General features: G+C 61.2%; 1 protein-coding gene across 1 annotated transcript; it reads left to right on the forward strand.

The window, feature by feature from the left end:
• Nucleotides 1–6577: 6577 nt before the first annotated feature.
• Nucleotides 6578–21154, forward strand: CRIP2 (cysteine rich protein 2). Its single transcript, XM_050977567.1, has 8 exons — nt 6578–6698; nt 15827–15921; nt 17701–17758; nt 18236–18376; nt 18553–18621; nt 19070–19164; nt 19440–19497; nt 20075–21154. Exons 1-8 carry the CDS (start codon nt 6656–6658, stop codon nt 20140–20142), a joined length of 627 nt encoding a protein of 208 aa, XP_050833524.1. The 5' UTR covers nt 6578–6655; the 3' UTR covers nt 20143–21154.
• Nucleotides 21155–22659: the final 1505 nt, after the last annotated feature.

A 22659-nucleotide genomic window follows, 5' to 3' on the forward strand; every position in this document is an offset into this window, starting at 1 on the left:
AGGGGTCACTCCCTTGAGCTGCTGCTGTCACAGCCCCTCCCGTGCCGACCTCCCCTCTGTGTTCACATTCCTGTGCTGTTGCTGCAGGAATTGCCTTGGGTTATTCACCCTCCTGCTCTAGAGCCTGGTCAAAATAGAGCAATGTTCCCACAGCTGGGGCAATGTCCCATTTTCAAAGAGCCCCTGAGATTGTAGGGGGAGGAGAGCCTGGAGCTGGGAAGTGCTTGCCCACCCAAAGCAGGCCAGGTCTGGTGGGATGTAATAAGTTTTGCCACGTGCATTTGGGTATTTTCCCTTAGCTGTGTGTCCCTGGCATCCCAATCCTTCACTCCCCTCTCTGCCATGCAGACGTGGGAGCAGATATGTCACAGGCTCAGCTGTGATCCCCGGGAGAGGACTGTGCTCACGTGGATGGAGCATGCTGACCTCCAGACTCAGTGCCATGCCTGCAATTTTACAGGCTTAAAAAGAAGCAGGAAGCTGCTCAGGAAAGTATTTTAAAACCAAAACAGAAATACAAACATTCCGACAATACTTTATGCCAAAATGCTTTTGTTACAGATTTAATTTTTTTTAAAGTTAACTTGGGTGTTTGGGGGCACCTTTTTACATTGCATTTTGCATTTTACCAGCTTGTCAGTAGCAGCTCTCTGTGATCTGCTTTTTCTGCTGTAACATGAAGGCAGCGCCCTGACTGTAACAGCACTGATGAAACAATATGAAAAAAAGCAAAGTAAGACCAAAACTAACAATTCCAAACCTGGCATTCCTGCTGTGGGAGGAGGGCTGTAACTGGGACACTATTGGAGAGTTGTAAAACAAAATACATGCTGAAATTTTCTTTTGAAATGGAAATTTGGAGCCAGTGCCAGCTCTGCTGCGGGCTCTGGCTCTCTGTGCAAGTGTTACACAAGCCAGACCTTGGGAAGCTGGAGAGGCTCTTTGGGATGGTGGGATTGCATCATGGTGGAGCTGCTTCCCGCTGCCCCATGAGGAGGGGGCACTCAACTGTTCACAGGGGGCATGGGATGAGTAGTGGCACAGGAGGTGTGCCAGCCTGCGGGGGGATTTGTGGGGAGAGCACAAATAAAATCTGGCAGATTTTGACTATGAGAAGGAAGGAATTTGACTAATTTACAGAAACTGGACCTTGAATCATTTCTATTTTCCTTAATCCATCAAGAGGGCACAGACGTAAAAACACCATTAACCCAAATAAGCTTTGTCAGCAGCATTGGAGGGAGAAAGATCACTGCAGAAAGGCAAGTCGAGGCATGACAGCCCTCTCTAGCTGGTGAGAGAGTTTGTTTGGGGTTTTTCCTGTAAATGTAGTCAGTGCCTTTCAAGGTCAGCCTGCAAGAACCAACAGTGAGGGGATCTGCCGTGATCCCCAGAATATGAACATGTCTGGAGTGTGGGTGGTGTTTATGGCCCTTCCCAAGACAGGAGGCTGGGGTGGCCCACGTCCCCCTGTCCCTCCTGCCCTCGTTACCCTCCCTGGGGACTGACAGAAGGGTTTTGCCCTGCTTGAGCAGCTTCAAAACCTGGTGGCAGACTCAGTCTCTGACAATCACATTTCACCCATGCAGGAAGAGGAAAGCTGACTCAAGAAAAGACACACAGTAAATTCAGATGGATTGTGGGGCTGGGGCTTGTCTCCACCTCTTCTTCAACCTGGAAGAAAGTCAGGGCAGGTCAGGGTTGAAGCACACTTGATTCCTGCCCTGGGCTTTGCAAGTTCATTCACCACATTCCTGGAATGAGAATGAATAACATAAATTCAGCATCTTTCTGCAGACAGCTTCCTCCCTTCCCTCCTGCAAGGGGGCTCTCCACCTGGATCCAGTGCTCTGTGGGATGCTGGCAGTGTCACAGGGAGCAGATTTACAGGTTCTGGCCGGAGAGTTTCAGCCAAGTTGTGCTCATTCAGAGATTTTCCATCTGAGCAGGAGGGAGTTTGTTCCCCCTGCCTGCGCTCTGGCTGCCCCCAGGCAGGACAGGAGGGAGGTGAACGTGCGGAGCCTGTGGGTGAGGAGCCAAGCTGGGTTTCCCTGCATCCCAGGAAGATGCCCATAATGTCTGGGGGGAACCAAAGCCAAATGCATCCCGGTGGGTGGGTGATGCTGATGGAGAAGGAGAAGATGGTGCCATGGGGACATGGCAGCACTTGTGAGGTGCTGGATTATGTGAGTCCAGTCCCTTCCCTGCCCCAGGGGCTCAGTGAGAGTGTCCTGGAGGTGGTGTGCATGTGGGGCACAGACACATGAAAGCTGGACAGCCACTGGGCACATTTCTCCTGCTGCTGTGCCAGCCCTCAGAGCCACATTGCGCCACGACCAGCCCGACCTCTGGCCACAGCATGTCCGGGGGGGCCGTGGCACTGCGAGGGCTTAATGGCCAATTGCCCTGAGCTGAACTTTGCCACTGCAGCCTGGGTCTGAGTACAGCCCGTTCCTTGGGACACCCTTTCTTTCCCTGGAAAACCCGGGGGAGAGCCGCAGGTGCTAGCTCTGCAGTGGCCACCCCTGGCCGCTCTCTGCAGTCCCACCGTGGCTCTGACGGGGTTTGAGAGCTGTGCTCAGGTCCCTTCAGCTGCTCTCCTGCCTTTGGTGGGCTGATCCCACTGCACGGAGGGATCGCGCCCCACGGGGGTTCACACCGAGCTCTGCATCCTCGGCGTGTGCGCGCAGCCCGCTGGGATCCCCCTGGCTGGGCCGGGCTGGCAGCCACGGCCCCTCGGGAAGCGGTCGCGGGGACAATGGGGACATCCATTCCAGATGGCAAGGACAAAATCTGTAAACCTGTTTATCGCAGGCGTGACAGCGCTATCGGCCCTGCCTGATAAGGGCAGGGGCTCGGATGCCTTTTAAAGGAGAGAAGCGAGGAGTGGATGGTTGGAGCTGCAGGGGCCGCGGCGCCGGGGCCGGGCGCTGACGTGCCGAGCCCTGGTCGGTGGCATGTGCTGCCTGACGAGACCCAGCCCCTGCCAGCCCTCGGCACGCCCGCCCTCCGCTCCTCCATCTTCCCGTCCCTTGCTAATCCTTCCTAAGCCCCCGCGCTCCCTCCCCGAGCTGGGCACTGACCCTGCGGCAGCAAGGCTGGGTGCCCGCCTTGCGCGGGGCTGTCCCCGGGCTGTGCGGCTGCCTCCCACCCCAGCCAGCCCCGGGCTCCTCGTCTCGGGGGACAGATGTCCCCCGTTGCAGGCAGGGTGCTGCCCTGCTCACTGTGTAGGACAGCCGGATCCACACTCGTAGGCACTGCACATCCAGGAGGGCTGTGGAGAATAAGTGAAAAAAGAAAAAAAAAAAAGTGTTTTGCCAGGTTTTGTGAAGGGCTCCTTCTGTTGCATCCCATCACAGGGAACTGCTCCCAGCCCATGAAGGGAAGCCCAACCAATTTTTTCATGAAACTCCTGCCTACCACAAGGATCTGAGGCAAAACTGGTCATAGCTGGGGTGGCCGTGGGCAGTGGCTGTTACTGGCCATGGGCAGCAGCCATTCTTAACCACCAGCCCCTGCTGTGGGCTGTGTCTGGGACATGGGAGTTTCAGGGGTGGAAAAAAGAGAAGTATGTCACCCTGGGGTGACCTAGTCATGAGGGACAGAGGGCCCAGGGCATGTGGCTGCACATGGTTCATCAGCCAAGGGTCTGCAGGCCACACGGGGATCCCTGATCTTTGGGCACACCAAGCCAGCAGTAGGGGTTTTTCCCATAACCTCTTTTATTCCACACCCCCCCCCTTCCCCAAGCCTCTTCTTGCCCTGTAACAAATCCAATGGGTCCCAGGTGCCAGAAAACATGAGAGCAGAGGAAGGCTTTCCAGCCCCAGCTCCCCTTAGGAGCAGCTCTGTCTGGTCCACGAGTTTTTGTGGTATTTGTATGTGAATGAAGAAAAAAGAGCTAAGGGGAGTCGGTGCTGGGAGGGGAGAGAGGTGAGCCAAAGGAGAGGCAGCCTGGAGGGAGTTATTCCTTATTTATTCCTCACTTTCCCTTAATCTCTGCACAAAGCTCTCTGCTTGCCCTGCCCTGGGCAGAGGTCCCAGCCTCGCACCTTTTGCGGGCTCCCGGTGGAGGCAATCCCTGCTCGGGGGCCAGCCCGGCAAAGCATCCCCCGTGCCCCGCAGCCCCTGCCGGGCCCAGGGCAGCTGCTGCTGCCGGGGCAGGGCTACAGGCACCAGCTTTAGGATGTGCCTGCTTCGGCCTCAGCTCCAGCCGAGGAGGGGATGCTGCAGGATGTGGCTCCTGCCCCGCTCCCCGCAGCACCCGAGGGAAGTGGCCGGGTTAAAGCCCCGCTTTATGGTGGAGGAAAGGCTCCGCACAGCCCCGGAGCGGGGACTGGAGCACGGCCAGGGCACGGGCAGTGCCCCGGGGCGATGAGGCTGCCCCAGGCTGGGAGGCTGCTGCCCTCCGCAGCTCAGGAAATCCCGCGGGCCGGCGCCATCGGTGCAAAATGGGTCACCTCCCGCCACGACTGCCAGCGCTGGGGACACGGTCCCCTCGGCTGGGACACCGCCGGGCACTGCTGCAGGGGGCACGGCCCATGCCAGAGACCTTCTCTGGCCGCTGAAAGGCGCCTTTGTCACCCGCTGCCAGGGAAACTCCAGCTCAGCCCTCGGGCAGGGATGGGGCCCTCCAGTTTCTGATGGAAAAATGCATCCTTTGGGGAAAATCATTAATGTGCTCTCTGGGGAGAGACACAGCGGGGTCAGGGGTGTCTCTCACGTGCCACGACCCCCCCCTGCCAGCATGCTGTGTCCCCTCGGCAGCAGGCTGACCCCCCTGGCTCTACTGTCCCCACGGAAGCACGGCCATCCCTGCTCGCTCTGTCTGTGCCACCCGAGTCACCTGTCCCCGCGGCGCCAAGACATCCCTGCCCTCCGTGCAGGAGCATGCCGAGCCTAAATCGGGGAAGATTAAGACACGACCAGCTAAAGCCACTTTGCTCCTGAACCAGCATATCCGCTTGGGATTTAGCGCATTTGCAGGCAGGGATTCACACCTTTAGGTGATTTGTCTTAATTCCCCCCAGCCTCTATGTGTGAAAAGCCCTTGGCCGGCACCTTCTGGGTGCTGGTTCTGCAGCGCGGCAGCGGGCAGGCTTTCTCCTGTGGCCTCCCCAAACAGGCCACAGGGTGAATGCAGCCTTCCTCCTCCTTCTCCTGCACCCCTCAGCCCCCAGGGCTGGAAGACCAGCTGAGGCCGCCTCACAATGGGGAGGATTTAGACGGGAGAGCCTTTTCAGGCCGTCCCCTCAGTGCGTGAGACTGTTGCAGGCACAGGGATGCTGTGCTGGCACTGCCTGCTGCCCTGGGGTGCTTTAGGGCTGCAGCCACACTGGGTACCACAGAGGGACCCACAGCAGTGCTCTGGGACTGTTCTGAGCAGGCAGCCGGTCTTCTGGAAATCAAAAGCTCCACAAATCCCCAGCTCCTGCCCTCTCCGGTGGCTGCAGGCCTGGGCTGGGGCACCCTGGCTCTGCTGTGGGGCACGCAGGGCTGAGCCCCTCCTGGGGGCCGGGGCGTCCCAGAGGCAGCGCTGCCACCTGCCCCGCACAGGGACCCCACCGGCCACAAAGCCGCACATTGTTGTGACAGCAGCTGGCAGCGGAGTGACAGGGGTGCCTGGGCCTTCCAACCCAGCGGGGTGCACGGGCCGTGGAGAAACCGCTGTCGGGCATCCGCGGCCCCGTACTGCCGGCAGGGTCACTGCGTCCCGTCCCGGAGCCCCGAGTTCTCTTCCCAAGGCTGCCCGTGCGCCGGGGGCCGGGCGGGCGCTTGGCAGCTGCACCAGCTGCCGGCAGGGAAAGGAATTCTGTGACAATGGCGGCGGAGCAGAGCCAGGCTGCCGGCTGATGAATAATGCAAGGCTGCGCTGGCGGCGCGGCAGATGTCGTGTTTACCAACACGGCAGCTCCCCAGCCGCGGGACCTGCGCCCCTGTCACTACCTCTGTCACGCCCTGCCCTGCGCCCACCGCAGCCCCGCCGCGGGGCACTGAGGGGCTCCCCTGCCTCGCCATGGCATCCTGGCTCCTCGGGTATCCTCGCCGTGGCTTCACGGCTCCCTGAGCATCCCTTCACAGCCGGAGGGGTTTTTGAGATGGGAGTTTCCATGGCAACGGAGCGGAATGGCGCCGAGAGCCGGGGGATGCGGGCGCTGGAGCCAGGCAGCGAGCGGGGCTGGGACGGGGACGGACTGCGCGCTCCCACGATGAGAGATGCCCGAGCCCCTCTGCGGCGGCTGGCGGGGACCGCCACCCCACACTCAAGTCCCGGACTCCACCAGGGAGGCTCCCGGCAGGTGCCTTTGGGGCCGGTAAAAACCACAAGTCGCGTCGCTCAACTACAACCTGTTTATTATGGAGGTTTTTTCCCAGGCAAGGGAAGTCGGGAGCACTCGTGTCCCGACTTTGGCCTTTGGGGATGGGAGACAGGGCAGGGGGTGTTCTTTCCGCCGCCGGGGCCGGGCACCTGCTGCGCTGGGCTGGAGCCGGGCCGTGCCGAGCCGTACCGAGCCCGGAGCCGCTCGGCGGACAGCCCCGCCCCGGCTCCCCCCGGGCGGCGGTGGGCGGGGGCCGGGCGGAGCGGGGCGCGCGGCGCGGCACATCACAGCACGGCTCGGCACAGCACGGCTCGGCTCGGCTCCGCTCTCCCGCCATGGCATCCAAGTGCCCCAAGTGCGACAAGACCGTGTACTTCGGTGAGCGCATCCCCGGGGCCCGGCCCCGCATTCCCTTCCCCGCGCCGAGACGCATCCCCGGGACCTCAAACCGGTCCCCCAGCCCAGAGCCGGCGCTCATCCCCGCCTTCCCCTTCCCTGAGCCCCGGTGCATCCCGTTTTCCCCCACTGGGATGTATCGCCCCGGTGTCCGCTCCGCCGCAGCTCCCCGCGGGGCTCAGCCGGAGACCGGCCCGGCAGCAGCTGCAGCTCCTTCTCCCCCCGGGGGGACCGCGGCCCCTCCGCTCAGCATCCCCGGCTGTGCTGGGGGTGCTGCCGGCTGGCCCTGGGGCAGGCGGCGCAGAGGGTTGGGTGATCCCGGCCTCGCTGGGCTGAGGGGGGAGAGCAGGAGGTGAGGAGCCCTGGCTGGGGTGTGTGCCCACACCTGGGGTGCTGAGAGGGGGGCGGCTACTGTCCCCAGGTACTGCTGCCTTGGGTCAGGGGAGCCCAGCCCACCCGACACGGCCGGTACCGGGATGGGGCTCCCGTGATTCGGAGGATCTCTTGGGGCCGGGAAGTTGGCAGTGGCAGGTGCAAACAAAACCTTCTCGCAACCGGTTTCTTTGATTCCCTGCAAACCTGGCCCCAGGTGTGCCGTTCACCCCTCCCTGTCTCGCCGCGCAGCCAGCCCCCAGCGGGCTGTTCCCAGCTGGGCGAGCTAACGAAGGGTTTGAGGTTTCTACGGGACTTTTTCAAAGGCGGCTCCTGGGCTCGGAGGTCCATCTCAGCACGCCTGGGCTGGGTTAGCGCAGCAGCGAGTCCCTGCAGGTCTCCGAGGGCCCTGCTTGGGGTTGTGGCTGGTCAGGATCTCTGGAAGCGGGGCTGGCGTGTCTCCGGTCAGGCAGCGCGGGCTGTGCGCCGCCGCCCGGCTCGCAGGGAGGTGGGAGCAGCGGCGGATCCCCGGAGCTGCCCCAGCCCGGAGCCTCTGGCAGGGACCCTGCCCTGGGTCAGCACCCTTGGGCCTGCACCGTGAGCTCGGGATGGCCCTGGGGATGAATCCAGAGCTCCAGCCCGAGCTGCCGCCGGGGACCTGCTGACCCGGGGTCCAGCTGGCCTGGCGCTGCCTCCCTAGAGCCCTCCCTACCCATCTCCCCCCGCTGCTCCGGGGTCCAGCCCCTGTTGCCTCAGTGTGTTTTGTTTGTTTGATGGAGAAATACCAAAGGGTCCTGATGATATTTGAGCATTGGAGGCATTGGTGCTTTCATTCTTTTCCGGCCATCTCCAAGTAAACACAGGGAAATAGGAATTTGCTGTCTTCCTCCTTTAAATAAACCTATTTGTGTGTGGGTGGGAAGGGCTTGGCCCCTTGGGTGTCTTTCTTTGTATGAATCTTTTCCTTTTTAAGCAAAAAATAATGCCTCCACAGCCAGCTGGGCACTGACCCGGGGGCAGAGCTGCTCCTCTCGCTCCAGGGATGAGACTGCTCTGCGTGGGGGGGTTGGGGCTGGGCTCAGGGACCCGAGGAGGAGGCCAGGCTGTGCCAGGAGGAGAAGCACCAGCCCCCAGCAGTGTCCGTGCTCTTTCCTCTCCACATGTCCTGGGTCACTTGTGGGTCTCCTGAGGATGTGGTCTGGGGGGGAACAGGGCTGTACCCCCTGCTCCAGCTGCTCTCTCCCCGGGAGGGTTTCTGTAGGTGCAATGGTCCCTGTCCCGGGCTCTGCTGCTCCCCGTCCATGTGGGGACTCCCTGTCCTGGAGGCAGGTGCCTGGCAGCGGGGCAGTGCCAGCCCCCATCCCACACCTTTCTTCAGGGAATGCTGCCCCTGAGGGAGACCTGGGGAGAGGGGGTGGTGGTGAGCTGAAACGGGAGCAAAAACTTCTCTGTGCTTAGAGCTGAGATAGGCTGCAGCATGTCCCTGTTGATGCCTTGAGCTTTCCCTTGAGGAACCGCCCAGGCTCTGGAAGAATAAACCTGAGTCCGTTTATTCAGTGCATGAAAGCTCCATGCAAATCCTGAGCCGTCTTTCCGGGGTGGGGATCCCGGGCTTTCCTGCTGGTGAGAAGGCGATGGGAGCTCCGCGTACGGGGTTTGGTGTCCCTCCTGAATTCCTGGGCCCGCCCGAAGCTTAGCGGGGAGGTGATTCATAAAGCTCCGCTTGTTCGGGAGCCTCCCTGGCCGTGCTGAATGAGCGCTGGCAGCTCGGGCTGCCCGAATGCCTGGGATTGCAGCCGCAGGTCATGTGTGAGGAGCGCCGCCGGCTCCCGCTCCCGGCCCCGCGCAGCGCGGAGCGGATGCCCAGCGCCGGCACTCCCGGGTACCGATGGAAAACTCATTTCCAGCATGCCTGTTGCTTCATGCTCCCTGGAACAATCCAGCGGGCTCCTCCCTGCGCAGTCAGGAGGATGTGGGCGTTTCCTGAGCTACAGAATGAGCTTTTTTCCTTTAAAAAACACGGGGAAATATAAAAATAGTTTTTTGGCTTTTTTCCCCTTTTTTTTTTTTTTTTTTTTGAAAGGAGGTTGAGATCTGTGACATTGTTTCCAGGAACGGTTGGGGCTAACTTTCCTGCTTTGGGAAGCTGGCTGGGTGCGGTGAATGTTCGAGTGCAGGAGCAGCCGTCGGGTGCGGGGCCAGCTCCCGTCCCGTCCCCGTTGGCAGGTGGCAGCGCGCTGGGCTCTGGGCTGGCTTTGGGCTGTCACTGCTGGCTGGAAGCTCCGGGGGGAACCAGAGTCTCCCGCAGCCAAACAGCCACACATTTCCCCAGCTCCCTTTCCCATTGCTAAGCGTTAAATGAGTTTTGCAGGGTCACCGGGAGCCCCGGCCAAGCCTGTCCTCCTCCCATCCTTTCTTCCCAGAACAGCGGGGGATTGCGGCAGCAGGGGGTTTCCTGTTTTCCCGTCCCAAGCACGAGGCAGGCACAAGCCCCAGGGATGCAGTGAGCACGCGTGCGGCGGGCTCCGGCCGCGGGCGGCTTTTGGGGAGTTCTCTGTGAGGGCTGGCTAGAGGCTGCTGCTCTGTTTGTTCGGAAAGGGGCATCGCGAAAGCAGGTGGGAGTCGCTCAGTAGCTCCCCAGGCTTAAAGCTGCTCTCCAGCGCTGGTTAGCCGGTGGAATTCCAGAGGGGAACAGAGGACACGGACACATCCAGCTGGGAAGCGAGGGAGGCCCGAGCCCAGCGTGCTGCCAGGGGCCCGCAGCAGGTGCCTGAGCCCGCGGGCACGCCGGGGGCACAAGGGGTGCAGCCAGGTCCGGGGTGCTCTCCCTGCCGAGCACGGCACCGCCGGGGCCGCCCGGCGAAATTCAAGCTGCAGAAGCCACTCTGCAATTAATAAGTAACCGCTGTGCTTGGCTCCAGGCAGGGAGACGGTGGAGCAGGAGGGCTGGATTTCCATTACAGCCATCCCTAACAAAGGAAGCGGCTCTTCGAGCACAGCCGGTGCAGTGTCCATGTGGGAGCGGGCTGGGCTCCTCGGGAGCTGCCTCCTCCCGGCTCTGGGAGCGTCAGGGCACCTTGCAGAGTGGTAACTAAGGATGCTCCACTTCCCTGCTCCCCGTGCAGAGCCCTGCCGATGGGAGGGATGCCTCTGTAGGAAGCTGAAGAACAGGCTGATTAGCATTAGTTTTTCCCTCAGCAAAAAAGCGCGGGCTACAGAAAATGGTCTGTGGGAGTGTGGAACAGAGCGGTGTGAGGGCTGGGTCCCCTTGCTCTTGTGTCCTGGGCTTTGCTGGGGCTCCTGGCAGGGTGGTGCTGGCACTGCCAGCAGTCGAAGCCATGCTGCACCAGGGGCTGTGGGTGCTGCTGGAGCTGGCAGGTAGCCCTGTGCAAACCCAGGGCTGGTCCTGGGTGACTCTGTTTGTGTCTGGATTATGGAGTCCTGCAGCCGTGTCCCAGCTTCTAGGCAGAGATCCCCATGTTCCCATCCTCCCTCCCTCCCTGGCAGGAGCACAGGGATGGGCCGAGGTTGAGGTGATGGGACTGGAAAAGAAAGGCAGGGAAAGGCGGAGCAGGAACGCCCAAGCAAGGAGTAATGGAAAATCTGTCACTGCAGTGTTGCAATCAAACACAGAGCCTGGAACGTGAGCTGTGGTGCCACTCCTGGTTATGGTGGTACCCATTGCTCCTGCCAAGGGCCCTGGTGCTACCAGGGAGGGGATGGTGGGAGATGGGTCCTGGCATGAGGATGGGGAGAGCTGTCCCACCATCCTGCTGTGCACTTGCTGGTGGGGAGCCCCAGTGCTGTGGCTCCTGAGCACCCTCAGCCCTGTGCTGAACCCTGCTTGGTGCTGTGGGGAGCCAGCAGGGTGGGGAGGTGAGGAGCCGTGGGGCAGGAGGGGCACTTTGACAAGCTTGGCTGCTCCAGCATGTCCCAGAAACCTGCTGTTGCTGAAACGGGCCAGGAAACTGTCTTATTCTCCCGGCACTGCCTGCCAGAGATGACATCTCAGAGTGCAGAAGGAAGGAACAGTGTGCTCTGAGCCAACAGCTACCCAGAGAGGGGTTTGGTGTGTGCCTGCCTGTGCGTGGCCCTCACTGGCCGCTCTGCCCTGTTTGTGTGATGGGCGAGGGCAGGGCTGCAGGCGGGCCTCTGATTTTTGTGATGGTGTCCCTTGGCAGTGTGGGCTGCACCCCCTGCCCCCTGGGGTCCTGCCTGCCATGCCTCACATGCTGGGCTGCTAAGGAAAGCAGCTGATTCCTTGGGCTCAGCCCTGGCTGAACCCAGTGCCTGTCTGGAAACACCGCTGATCCTCCCCCAGCAGACACAGCCAGGCTGCCCAAGCTCAAACACATCCCATTCAGATGCTGCTTGATGAAGCCCTGTGGAAAATGGTGGGGGACTTGCTGGAAGCTGCCCTTCAAACCAGAGCAGGAGATTGGAGGCTGCTGGCCAGGGAAGTGCCTGCAGTCAGTGAGGCTGTGGCAGAGGAGAGGTGGGGAGCAGCAGGGGACAGGAGCAGTGCTGTGCACCAAGGCTGGGGCTGGAAATCAAACAACCTTCTCTTGCAGCTGAGTGGCTCAGCTACACGGGGGCTCAGACCCCGGGGAAGCCCTTGTCTCTTCCCTTGGCTGGAAGTGGGAGCCCCTCGGGGATATTCCCTGTTCCACCCGGCTGTGCTCCACGGCAAGGCCGTACTGAGCTGGCTTTGTTGCACACTTGGAGGGAGCCCAGCAAGCTGGAGGGCTGCCTTCCCTTGCCTTGCTGCAGGGAAGCTAAATATATATGTTTGGCCACAACTCAGGGTGCGGTGTAAGCGTCAGCACTGGCCGGGGATGGGGTAAAGGAGCTGTGCCAGGGCTGGGATGGGTGGGGGGCACGGCAGGGCACTGCAGACACCGGGCAGGGCAGCGTGCTGGGATATGGCCTGGCATGGCAAGGGCAGGAAATCCTCAACCTGTCCTTCCACCTTTTCCATCTCCTGGCCACTTGGTGAGGAACAGGGGGAGGGATGAGACTGCTGGCTCATGGCTCTTGGCTTTGTTTCCAGCCATTTACCAGGCTCCTTTCCTTGCACTTTTCTTTCTCCATTCCTTTGTGTCTGCAACTGCTCTGAAGTGAATCTACAGTCAGTCTGACAGCATCCCTCTCTGCCAGGGATGCCTGTCTCTGGATCCCTGTGGAGATCTGGCATCCTCATTGCCAGACTGGGGTTTGTCAGCTCTTCCCCGTGCCCTGCCAGGGCTGTGGTGGATGGATGGGGCACAGCCCAGCCCTTTGCAGAGACGCAGCTGCCGTTATGGTTCCTTTCGCTGCATGAGGCTCCGCCGGGGAGCAGCACTGACGTCAGGCTGTGGAAATACCTGTGCGAGGGCCTGGGGCTGGCTCGTGCGGCTGGCGGCACAGAAACTGGGAGGAGGGATGCTCTCTTCCCATCCTGAGAAGATGCACCCACCTCTGGCCTGTGCCAGCTGCTTTGTCTGGGCACGGCGGGTAATTAAAGGCTGAGCCACGTTGTCTCTGGGGCGGGGCTGCTGTGGAGCCATGGGATCAGTGTGCCTTTACAGCCCGCTCGGCTGCTTGCCTCCTCCTGGCTTCTGGTGTCCCTCGGCAGCGTGGGCTGCATCCCCTGCACAGAGCAAATCCACCCCGCAGCACGTCCTGCAGGCAGACGTGTCCCCCCGGGCTGTGCCTCCACCTCTCCTCGGGGGTGTTTCCTCTGGGGGGGGGGGGGGGTTCTCATCCATGGGTGCCCCGTGCCCACCCACACAGGGCTGGCAAACCCCCGAGCCACACACATGTGGCAGAGGCCAAATTCCTGAGTCAAGCAGCCTTAACGCTGCCCTTCCAGGGCTGCTGCCCAGCTGGCTTAGAGCTGGCTGGCTGTAGGGCTGAGTGTGCAAGGGGCTTTGGGGGCCGGAGCAGGATGTGGGAGAGCAGGGGGCACAGCCTTTGGTGGCAGAGGCTGGCTGCAGTGACACGTCTGGGCCGTGCCGTGCCCTGCTGCCTGCTCGGAGCCGGACACAGCCCCGGGCTGCTCTGCAGGGCCCCCGAGGTGAGGAGCAGGGCTCCCCCGGCAGCAGGAGGATGTGGCCAGAGCCTTTTCCTCTGGGGCTGATGCAAGAACGGAGCAGCTGTGGCCGAGTGACAGGAAATCTGGGCGCTGGTCCCTTCCCTCCGCAGTGATTTATGGGATGGTGTGGCTGCAGGCTGCTGCCCTGGAAATGGGCCGGAGTGGCTCCAAGCTGCTTCCTCTGTTCGGTACAAACAATGCCTTCTGGAAAGCCATCCCGGCTGTGCCGGTCCCGGATGCATATCCCGGGAATCCTTGTTTGCAGCCAGAGGATGCCCGAGCGGCCTGTGGGCGGCATTTCCATCTGGAGGTGAGGGCAGCCCCCGTGGTTCCCGGGCTGTTCCTGTGCTCCGGGTACTCTCCCCTCCCTCCTGCCCCGTGCCCTGCCACGGGCTGTGAGTGCCGCTGGGATCCCTCAGGCTCTGCGTGGCTCGGGGATGCATCGGCAGGGGGGTGCATCTGTTAGAGAGGAGCCAGGATTTCCATCTGCTGAAATATTATTTTGAGGAGGAGGGGGCTCATTGGGGGAGCATTTTGTATCGCGGGAGCAGGAAGGAGCTGGTGGGGGCTGTGGCCTTCTATAATTGCCATGGCCTCTGGAAAACATCCGCCGGGAGCTTCCTCCTTGCTTTGTAGCCGTGGCCGTGGCGGCGCTGGGTCGGGGCCGGGGGGAGCTCGGGTGGTGCAGCCGGAGCGCAGCCCGGCCTGGCTGAGTGCGCATCCACTGTGACAAAGCCCAGCGGTTCCTTGGCCCCGAGCCCCTGGCTCGGCTTTCAGCCCATCGCGCTCGGCTTCCCTCCCTGGTCACCCCGCGGAGGAACCTTCCTGTTCCTGCCGGGAGGGCTGGGAGGATGCAGGGCTTCTGCAATGGCCCCGGGGCAGTGGGGTGCTGGGACCTCCTCATTCCCCTAGTTTTGGGGAGACCCTGGGGTCTGGGGGGCCTGGGGGCTGTTCACCCTGCGACTGTCTCTCTGCTCCCAGAGGCAGATGAGGGTTGCAGAGGAAAAGGAGGGCAGCTCTGGCGTGTGCTGCCTTCTGTGAGGGGCTGGCGAGACACGGGCCCTCCCGAGCCCCTGGGCTTGTTGCCAGCAGGGATTAGCTCTGGCAACTTTGGGCAGGCAGGCCAGACCCCAGGCTCTGGTGGAGCATCCCTAGGCCCTGCTGTCTGCTCCTGCCTGGGCTTGGTTCTACAGCCTGTGTCATCAGCAGGAGGTGGATTTGGAGTTGCCTCCAATGATGCGAGTCCCCAAAGTCCATCTCTCGTGTGCTTGCTTGGTTGGAGGTGCTCTCGGGAGTCTCCTGTGTACCCTGGTGCAATGGCTCTGGCTCTGCCCTATCACACTGCCCCTCCCTCCCGCCCGGCTTTGCACTGGGATGGAATTTTTGGGTGATGATGGCATTGTTTGGGCTTATCTTGGCCTTTCGACCTGCCCCGGATGCAGCTGTTTGCCTTTGGAGGAGGGTGGCTCTAGAAGCCAGGACCTGCCCTTTGGGGAGCTCTTGACCCCCAATATCAACTGGATGCAAACAGGTGACATTTGCTGAGGTCCTCGGGGGGAAGCCCGACATCACAGAGGAGGTCTTCTCATGGAGTGCAGCCAGCTCTTGTTGCACTTTTATTTGCTTGTTAAATATTTTATTTGGCTCTCCTGATTTAGTTTTACGGTGGCTTTAATGGGCTCACACTGTTTTCCAGCTGTCTCTGCACATGTGCAGGGCAGAGGGAGGGCCAGCAGGAATCAGTGGGGGGCACAAGACAGCCCATGGCCGCCCAGGAGCTGGGAGGGAGAGGGGATGGTGCAAGGCTGGGGATGCAAGAGAAGCACTGGCAGCCTGTGCTGCCTCCCAGGGTGCTGCTGGAGGCCTACAGCTCAGGGCCAGATGGAAGGATTGTATTTGTATTCATACAACCAGTCTCAAAGCGTTTGCCATGCCTGAATTTGCCCACTGGGCTTTGTCACTGTTTTCAGTGCTGGCAGCGAGTTGCTCTGCAGGTTTGTGGCCGTGCAAGGATGGTGGCTGTGCGCCCATCCACACATCGTGCCTGTTCCCGGGCTGGGGGCAAGGGGCAGGTGTTTTCCAGGCCACATGTCCATCCTGGGTGACAGTGGAGGCCATCTGCCATCCCCTTCTCCTGGGAGTATCTCTGGAGCTGCGGCTGAGGCTCCCCGGGAGAGGCTGGCTGTGCGTGGGGGGAGTGTGACTGCAGGGGCGGGGTGGGCATGGAAACGCCAAATATTTGAATGGGAGTGAAGTCATTCCGGGTAACGTGGCGGGTAAAATTAGCCACGGGGAGCAGGAAAACCGCTACCGTTGCTGGACTGGCGCGTGGGAAAGCGCAGCTGTGGGACGGCAGCTGGGGGTGTCCTGCTTTCCTGCTTCCAGCTGGAACAGGGTTAATGTTCTTCTTAAGAGCTGGTGCCGTGCTGTGAGGGTTCAGAGACCCGGGCTTTGTGCCCACGTCCCACAGGGCAGGGGGGGCCCTGGGGGCTGCAGCTCAGTGGCTCCTGTTTCCTGCAGCGTGGCTGACGTGCAGTGTGAGCAGCCCCCCATGAGCGAGTGCAGCCCCTCTGGGGTGCAGCCCCCCTGGTTCCCAGGCCTGGCTGTCTCTGGGGCTTCAGTGGATGCTGGGCAGTGGCTCACCCCTCTCTCGTGTCCCCTGCAGCCGAGAAGGTGTCTTCCCTGGGCAAGGACTGGCACAAGTTCTGCCTGAAGTGTGAGCGCTGCAACAAGACCCTGACCCCCGGTGGGCATGCCGAGGTAAGAGCTGCCAGGGCGGGCAGGGTGGGAGCCGTGCTGGCACTCAGGGGGCCTGGTGGGAAGAAAATCCCAAAGCCAGGGCTGGGGTAGGTATCTGATGCTGTGTGGAGGCGCTGTCCCTGCGGCATGCAAGCCCAGGAGAACACACTGTGGCTTCAAATGCTGCTGCTGCAACTCAGGGTGTTCTTGTGCACAGCCCTGGGTGAGCCACAGAGTGGTGCTGGCACCACGTGTGGTGACCCTACTCTGTCACCCTGGGCTCCCAGGCAGCTGTGGTGGGGCTTGGCATGCCCCAGTAAGCACATGAAGCTCCATGCACTGGGCAGACTTGTTTGGGCATTGCTCAGCTTTGGAGAGGTGTGTGTGCTGGGAGCCTGTGCTGACCTGTGGCTAAAAACACCAAGAACGGGGAATGCCTGGGTTGCCATGGTAACGAGCTCGGCACTGGTGCTCTCTGCACCCTGGAGCTTGTGTTGGAGTGTGATGCCACTGCCACTCCCCTGCACTTGGGAGTGTGAGGTGCCATGCTGCTGGTTGCAGCTGCTCGGGCTTAGGAGCAACTGTATTTCTCCCATGCAGTGTCCCTGGGTAACACTCTGGGTTTGCACAGCACCTGCCATTCCACAGTGTCACCAGCTCCTTAGCTTGGCTCTAGCAGGCAGCACAGCTGGGCACCAGCAGGGACAGCCGTGCTGGTGGCCCCCAGCCCGTGGGGAAGCGGGGCCTGTCCTGCCAGCGAGGTGGATCTGTGCTCCAGACCGGGTTAAGCCCAGAAGATTTGCTGCTTCTCCATATAAGGTTGGATTCTGTTCCCATAGGGGATGGCAGCCAAGCCCCACTGACTCTGCCGACAGCAGATTTGGCCCTTCCCTGCTTTTTCTCCCTCCTTTTGGGAAGGCTAGGTTGGAAAGGTGTCGCGGGGAGACCAGTTAAATGTTTACCCTCCCCTCTGGCATGGCAACGCTGTGAGCACACTCATATTTATGCCTTGCAATATTTTGCAGCTGCCTTTGGCCAGCCCAGAGCCTTCTCCCTCCCTCAGCCTTACCTCTGGCTGTCCTGGCCCTTGCCTTTGGCACGGCCCCTCTGCTCAGCATCCACCCTGCCCTGCGTGGGCAGCACTCCTTGCCTTGCAGCAGAGGGATGGAGGGCAGGAGCAGGGCTGAGGGGCTGAGTGGGGCCAAGCAGGAGATGGGGTGGGATCCTGCCTGAGCACGGGCTCCCAGTGGGTTTTCTGCCCAGGGCAGTGTGTGTGCCGGCCGTGCTGGCCCCCTGCTCCAGCCACAAACACTCTTTCTTTTCTCTTGGACTGGGTTCCAGCTGGCCCATGAGAAATGGGGAGTTCTGGGGCTTATCGCCTGCCTCCTGCCTTCCTGTGATAATCACCCCAGACGATAGCGGGGTCGATAGCAGCTGGGCTGAGACCAGAGCCCCTGTGGGGCCTCTGATCTTGGGCCAAGGCGAGGGAAAGGCAAAGCTGAGCTCCCACGGTGCTCTGAGCAGGAGAGTGGCCTGGCTGTGCTCAGCGTGCTGAGGGGCTGAGGCCATGCCTGAGTGCCACAGCTGAGCTGCTGTGGCCACTGGTGCTCCAGCCCCAGGGCATGACCTGTGCACAGCAGCCCGAGTGCTTGATGCAGGTGAAACCCCTGAGTGCTGCAGACCCAGAACTGGGTGCATTTTAGGGTGATGGCATGGCCATGGTGGTCTCTGACACCAGAGGATAGAGGTGCTCCTGAGGGAGCCGTGGTCACCGCTCCTAACACTGCTCTCTCTCCCCAGCACGATGGGAAGCCCTTCTGCCACAAGCCCTGTTATGCCACACTGTTCGGCCCCAAAGGTACGTCCTTGTCTCCCCTGCCTGTGGTGCTGGGCTCGGGGCTGCAGGAGGGGCCAGGTCCCCTCATCCCCACTGGTGGCCCCAGCAACATCCCAGAAGCCAGGCTAGCATGGGCTGAGCACTGAGCCAGCAAATTGCAGTCCCAGGCCTGCTGTCTCCTTGTTCAGAGGGAGAGAAGAGCTGCTGGAGGGAAGGAAGGAGGGAGGGGGAAGGAAGGAATCTATTCTGACAGTTGCCTTTTTTTTTTTTTTTTTATATTTAAAAAAAACCAAATTCCCATTCAAACAGAAGGTGGAGTTAGTCTCCTGTCCCAAATGTGGCTGGAGGAAGCCTGGGTCAGGAGAAAGCAAGCCAGGGCTGAAGTGCAGCAGTGGCCCCTGGCTCAGCGGGGCTGGGGGAGGAGGGGCAGGGGGCTGGGGGGACGATGGAGACCCCGAGGCTCCCAGGCCACCACAGGCTCTCTGTGCTCCTCTGCAGGGGTGAACATTGGTGGGGCCGGCTCCTACATCTACGACAAGCCGCAGATCGAGGGGCAGACTGCCCCGGGACCCATTGAGCATCCCGTGAAGGTGGAGGAGAGGAAGGTGAATGCTGCACCTCCCAAGGGACCCAGCAAAGGTGAGGGGCAGGGCAGGACAGGACAGGCAGCCTGGCCCTTTGCCGTGCTGGGCAGCCAGCGCAGAGCCACCGTGTTTGGTGAGCTGCAGGGTTTGTGTATGAGGTCCACCCCCCCCTGCTGTGTCCTGGCTGAGATGACCCCCCACTTCCCAGGCACATGTCCTCTTCTCTTCCAGCCTCCAGTGTCACCACCTTCACCGGGGAGCCCAACATGTGCCCACGCTGTGGCAAGAGGGTCTACTTTGGTAAGGTGACAAGTGTGTGTGCTTGCCTTGGGGTGGCACGGCCCCACAGGATGGCACGGCCCTGCAGGGTGGCATGGCCCCATGGGAATGGGCTCTGTGCAGGAACCCTGGGGCATGGAGGGAGGCTGGGAGTGGGGTCTGAATCAGAGAGGGGGTTATGGGTACAGAGGGATGTGCCTGAGGGGCCCTCAGGGATAGGTCCTCTTGGATATACTCCTGGGTGCAGGGCTTTATCTGCATTGTATCCCCTGCTGTGTCACCTGCCATGTGGTAATAGCTGTCCTCAGCCATCCTCTATCACCTGTGAGGCACCAGAGAGGTGGGAGGGATGTGGGCGGCTGGAGATCCTGAGGGGTCTCCTAGGATTTTGTGATATTCCTGTGGGGAATGCTCCCCCTTGGCATGTTGCAGCAGGCTAGTGTGACCCTCTCTCCTTGTCCCACTCCAGCTGAGAAGGTGACTTCGCTGGGGAAGGACTGGCATCGTCCCTGCCTACGCTGTGAGCGCTGCAGCAAGACGCTGACCCCGGGGGGACACGCTGAGGTAAGGGGGTGCCAGCCTCAGAACCCTGGCCTGCACACCTGGGGATGCCAGCGGGGCATGGCTGAGGTGTCCCAGGCCATCCTGATGGCACCCACTGCCTTTGCAGGAGGGCAGGGCTGGGAGGAGCAGCCTCTCAGCCTGGGGAAGTGCTGGGGGTGTTGGGTGTCTGCAGGGGAAGAGCACGAGAGGGGTCCAGCCAGGTGGGCACGCCCTGGGGACTGGATTTTCCCCGGCCCCCAGCCCAGGTGACAGGTTTCTCTCTCTGCCCCTCACAGCACGATGGACAGCCCTACTGCCACAAGCCCTGCTACGGGATCCTCTTCGGGCCAAAGGGTGAGTGAGAGCCTGGGGGCACAAGGGGGGACCCAGTACAGGGACACGCGCTCTGCATGGGCTGCCACTGTCGCTGCTCGTGCCACCACCCAGAGGGGACATCTCCCTGGAGCATGCCTCTTATAGGAACCTCTTTGAGCCGGGTCTGATAAGCTCTGGGAGGCCTATAATACACCCAAGATAGCTCAGCTACCCTTGGAGGCATAAAAATCAGCAGGATGGCTTCTGTCGCAGTGCTGGAAACAAAAAGGTTTAATAAAAGGCAAAATAACAAACAGAAAAAGGAGCCAGGTGCTAGACGTTCTTGCTCCTAGTAAAACACTTTACAGAAGCCATTAGTTTCTTTCTTCACGTGGATTGCCCCGGCGGGACTTTTTAGCTTCTGTCTAATTAGCTCTCCTTGAGTTGGAGGTGAAGTCCCCCAAGTCCGGTGAAGTGTCTTTTCACTTAATCGAGGAGAGAAACTTCTGGGCTCCTTTCCTTTTAAGGGGACAAAAGATCGTTTTGTCACTCCGTCAACAAAGAGCACACTCCTACACCTGACACCTTTCATCCTGCTGTTTCTCGCCCCGTGCAGGTGTCAACACCGGAGCTGTGGGAAGCTACATCTACGACAAAGACCCTGAGGCGAAGAACCAGCCCTAGGCAGCGTCCCCGCCCTGCCCGCACGCTCTGTGCCCCTCCTGTACTAACCTGCTGCTCCCAGCCCGAGCAGAGCCTCACCAGGCTGGCCACGGAGCTGTGCCCTCTCTGCTGTCCCTACTCCTGGCAGGACAGCCCTGCCCCTGGGTTATTATCATGGTCTCTAATATAAGCTTCAGTGTTTTAAGGCTAAGGTAGAAGGTATCTCTGGTGGTTCCCAATGCGCTCCGCCCTCCCCAGCCCTCCACCCCCCGGGAGGCAGCAGGGCAGCTCTGGGGATGTCCCCGTGGGCAGGGGATGGCAGGTGGCACCCAAAGGCTGAGGATGGGGGAAGGTGGTGGCAGGACTCCCACCGCGGGAGGGTGCTCCAGGCTGTCCCTCAGTGCTTGGGGTTGGGGTGAGGGTGCCCACCCTCTTCCTCACCAGCTGCTGGAGATGTGTGACACCTGACAGCATTGCCCTTCTCCTGGCCCTTCCCAGGCTCCATGCCCTGGCTCTCACTGTCCCTGGGTCCCACAGCTGGCCCTGTCCGCTGTTAGGTGTCTGGCAGCTCCCTGCATCCCTGTCTTTGAATCCCTCTAGGGGCACCCAGGCAGGTGCCCCAGCCTGCTCTGCGGGCTGGTTTAGTTTGGTGTCCCCAGCCTGATCCACCTGGCAGCTGCAGCCCTGGGGGAGAGGGCTCTTCTCTCCCCACCTTTGGAGGACAGAGCGCATTGGGCTGGTGGCCTGGGCAGCAGGACCCCCCCCCCTGCTTCCCAGAGCCGGAGGTTTCTCATTGTTATGTTTATTTATAAGCAGTTGTAAATGTGCTCCTTGCTTTGGAGAATGACACGTGCCCCCCTCTCAGCCGTCCCCCGTGCACACCCAGCCCTGCTGCTGCCCAGGAGAGCAGGGGAGGCTGGGGCAGGACCCGCCGGGGCAGCGAGCCCTCGGTGCCAGCACCCCGCTCTCTTCAGGCTCCCTGCTGCTGCAGGGCTGACTTTTGTTATTTGCTGCCAATAAAGGTTTTGAGAGATGTGCTGTGCAGCTCAGCTCCGGGTGGAGGTGGGGGAGGCTGTGCACACCACACAGCATCCCTCGGGTCCCATGACAAGGTGGGACCCTGCTGCCCCATCCCAGCTGGCTCCTCCTGGGGCCGGCCGGAGCAGATCCAGCGGAGCCCGAGCTCCGCCCGGGGAGCTGTTCCTGCGCTGCGAGCACAGCAGCCTTGTAGGAAGCTGTGCTGGCCCTGCAGACAGGATGGGGTGCGGTGGGATGGGATGGGTCTTTCCCAGCTTTGGGGAGTGGGAAACCAGTGGAGAGAAGCAAAAGAGCAGATGTCATTGCTCCCCCCAGGCCGGGCTCGCTGAGCAGGCGCAGTGCCTGAGTGGGACTGCCCTCGGGAAAGCTCAGCCTGGCAGCAGCAGGGCAGGAATGCAGTGTGGGGGCATTGCCCAGCCCCTGGGGGCTGCCCTGTCCCCAGCCAGATCGCAGCCCTGCTGCCAGGCCTGGTTTTAGACATCCAGCTATTCCCCTCGGAGCACGGAGCTCGGGGCTGCCAAGCCAAACACCGGCTCTGGGAACTGCTGCTCGGGCTCGTCCCTTCTGTCACGTTCCTGCAAGAGCCCCGCTGGGCTGCCTGCTGGCCGTGCCCCCTGGGGACCCAGGCATGCCACTGGCCCGTCTGCTGGGGAAAACAGAGCCCCCGTGGCCCCGCGGCGGCTGAAGCCAGCCCCAGGGCCGGAGCTGCTCCGCGCCCTGCAGAAGGGGCTGGTTGGCAGCCACGGGCAGGGCGCAGCTGGGAAATGCAGCGGGCACAGCTGCGGGACGGGGCCGGCAGGGAGCAGCGGCTTTTCCCTCCTGGCAGCAATCCCGGCGGCACGGAGCCTTTTCCCAGGCACCGAGGTCTCGGCAGCGCGGCTCCCGGCTCGGGAACGGCCTCAGTGTGTTGGTGTTTTGGTGCGGTTTCCATGGAGACCTGACCCCGAGATGCTTCAGGGACAAGGCTGCGGTGTAAATCAGAGCGGTGTCGCTCTCAGCTCCTCCCCTGACCCGCAGCTGGGCCCTCGCAGCCAGAATTTGCCAACTTTGCCCCGTACAGCAGCAGCGGTGCTGAGCTGCGGGGTGCCCATCGCTCCTCCGGGGCCCAGCAGAGCTGCCAGCAACGCCCTCGGCACGAATCCATCTCCCCTTCCAACTCTTATTTCCCATCATTAATTAACGAGCTTAATATGCCAGCCTCTCGGCTAGCCTGTGGCCGTGCCCTGCAGCAGGGAGCTTCCCTGGTGGCCTGCCCAGGCTGATTCTCCTCCCCATGGTGTGCACCAGCCAGGCTCAGCAATGCCAGCAGGATCCCACCATGGGCTGGCTTCCCCCTCAATTCCTTTCCTAATTTTTTTTTTTTTTAATCCTTACATTTTCTTTTCTCCATGAGAGTTTTGCTGAAGGAATGCAATGAAATCAAAAATAGACAAAATTCAGCTCTGCTGCACCATGAAGTGCTGGGAAGCCTGCAAATATCACAGCAGCCTGCTATGCCAA

This window comes from Serinus canaria, chromosome 8 (assembly GCF_022539315.1).
Source record: "Serinus canaria isolate serCan28SL12 chromosome 8, serCan2020, whole genome shotgun sequence".
Lineage (NCBI taxonomy): Eukaryota > Metazoa > Chordata > Aves > Passeriformes > Fringillidae > Serinus > Serinus canaria.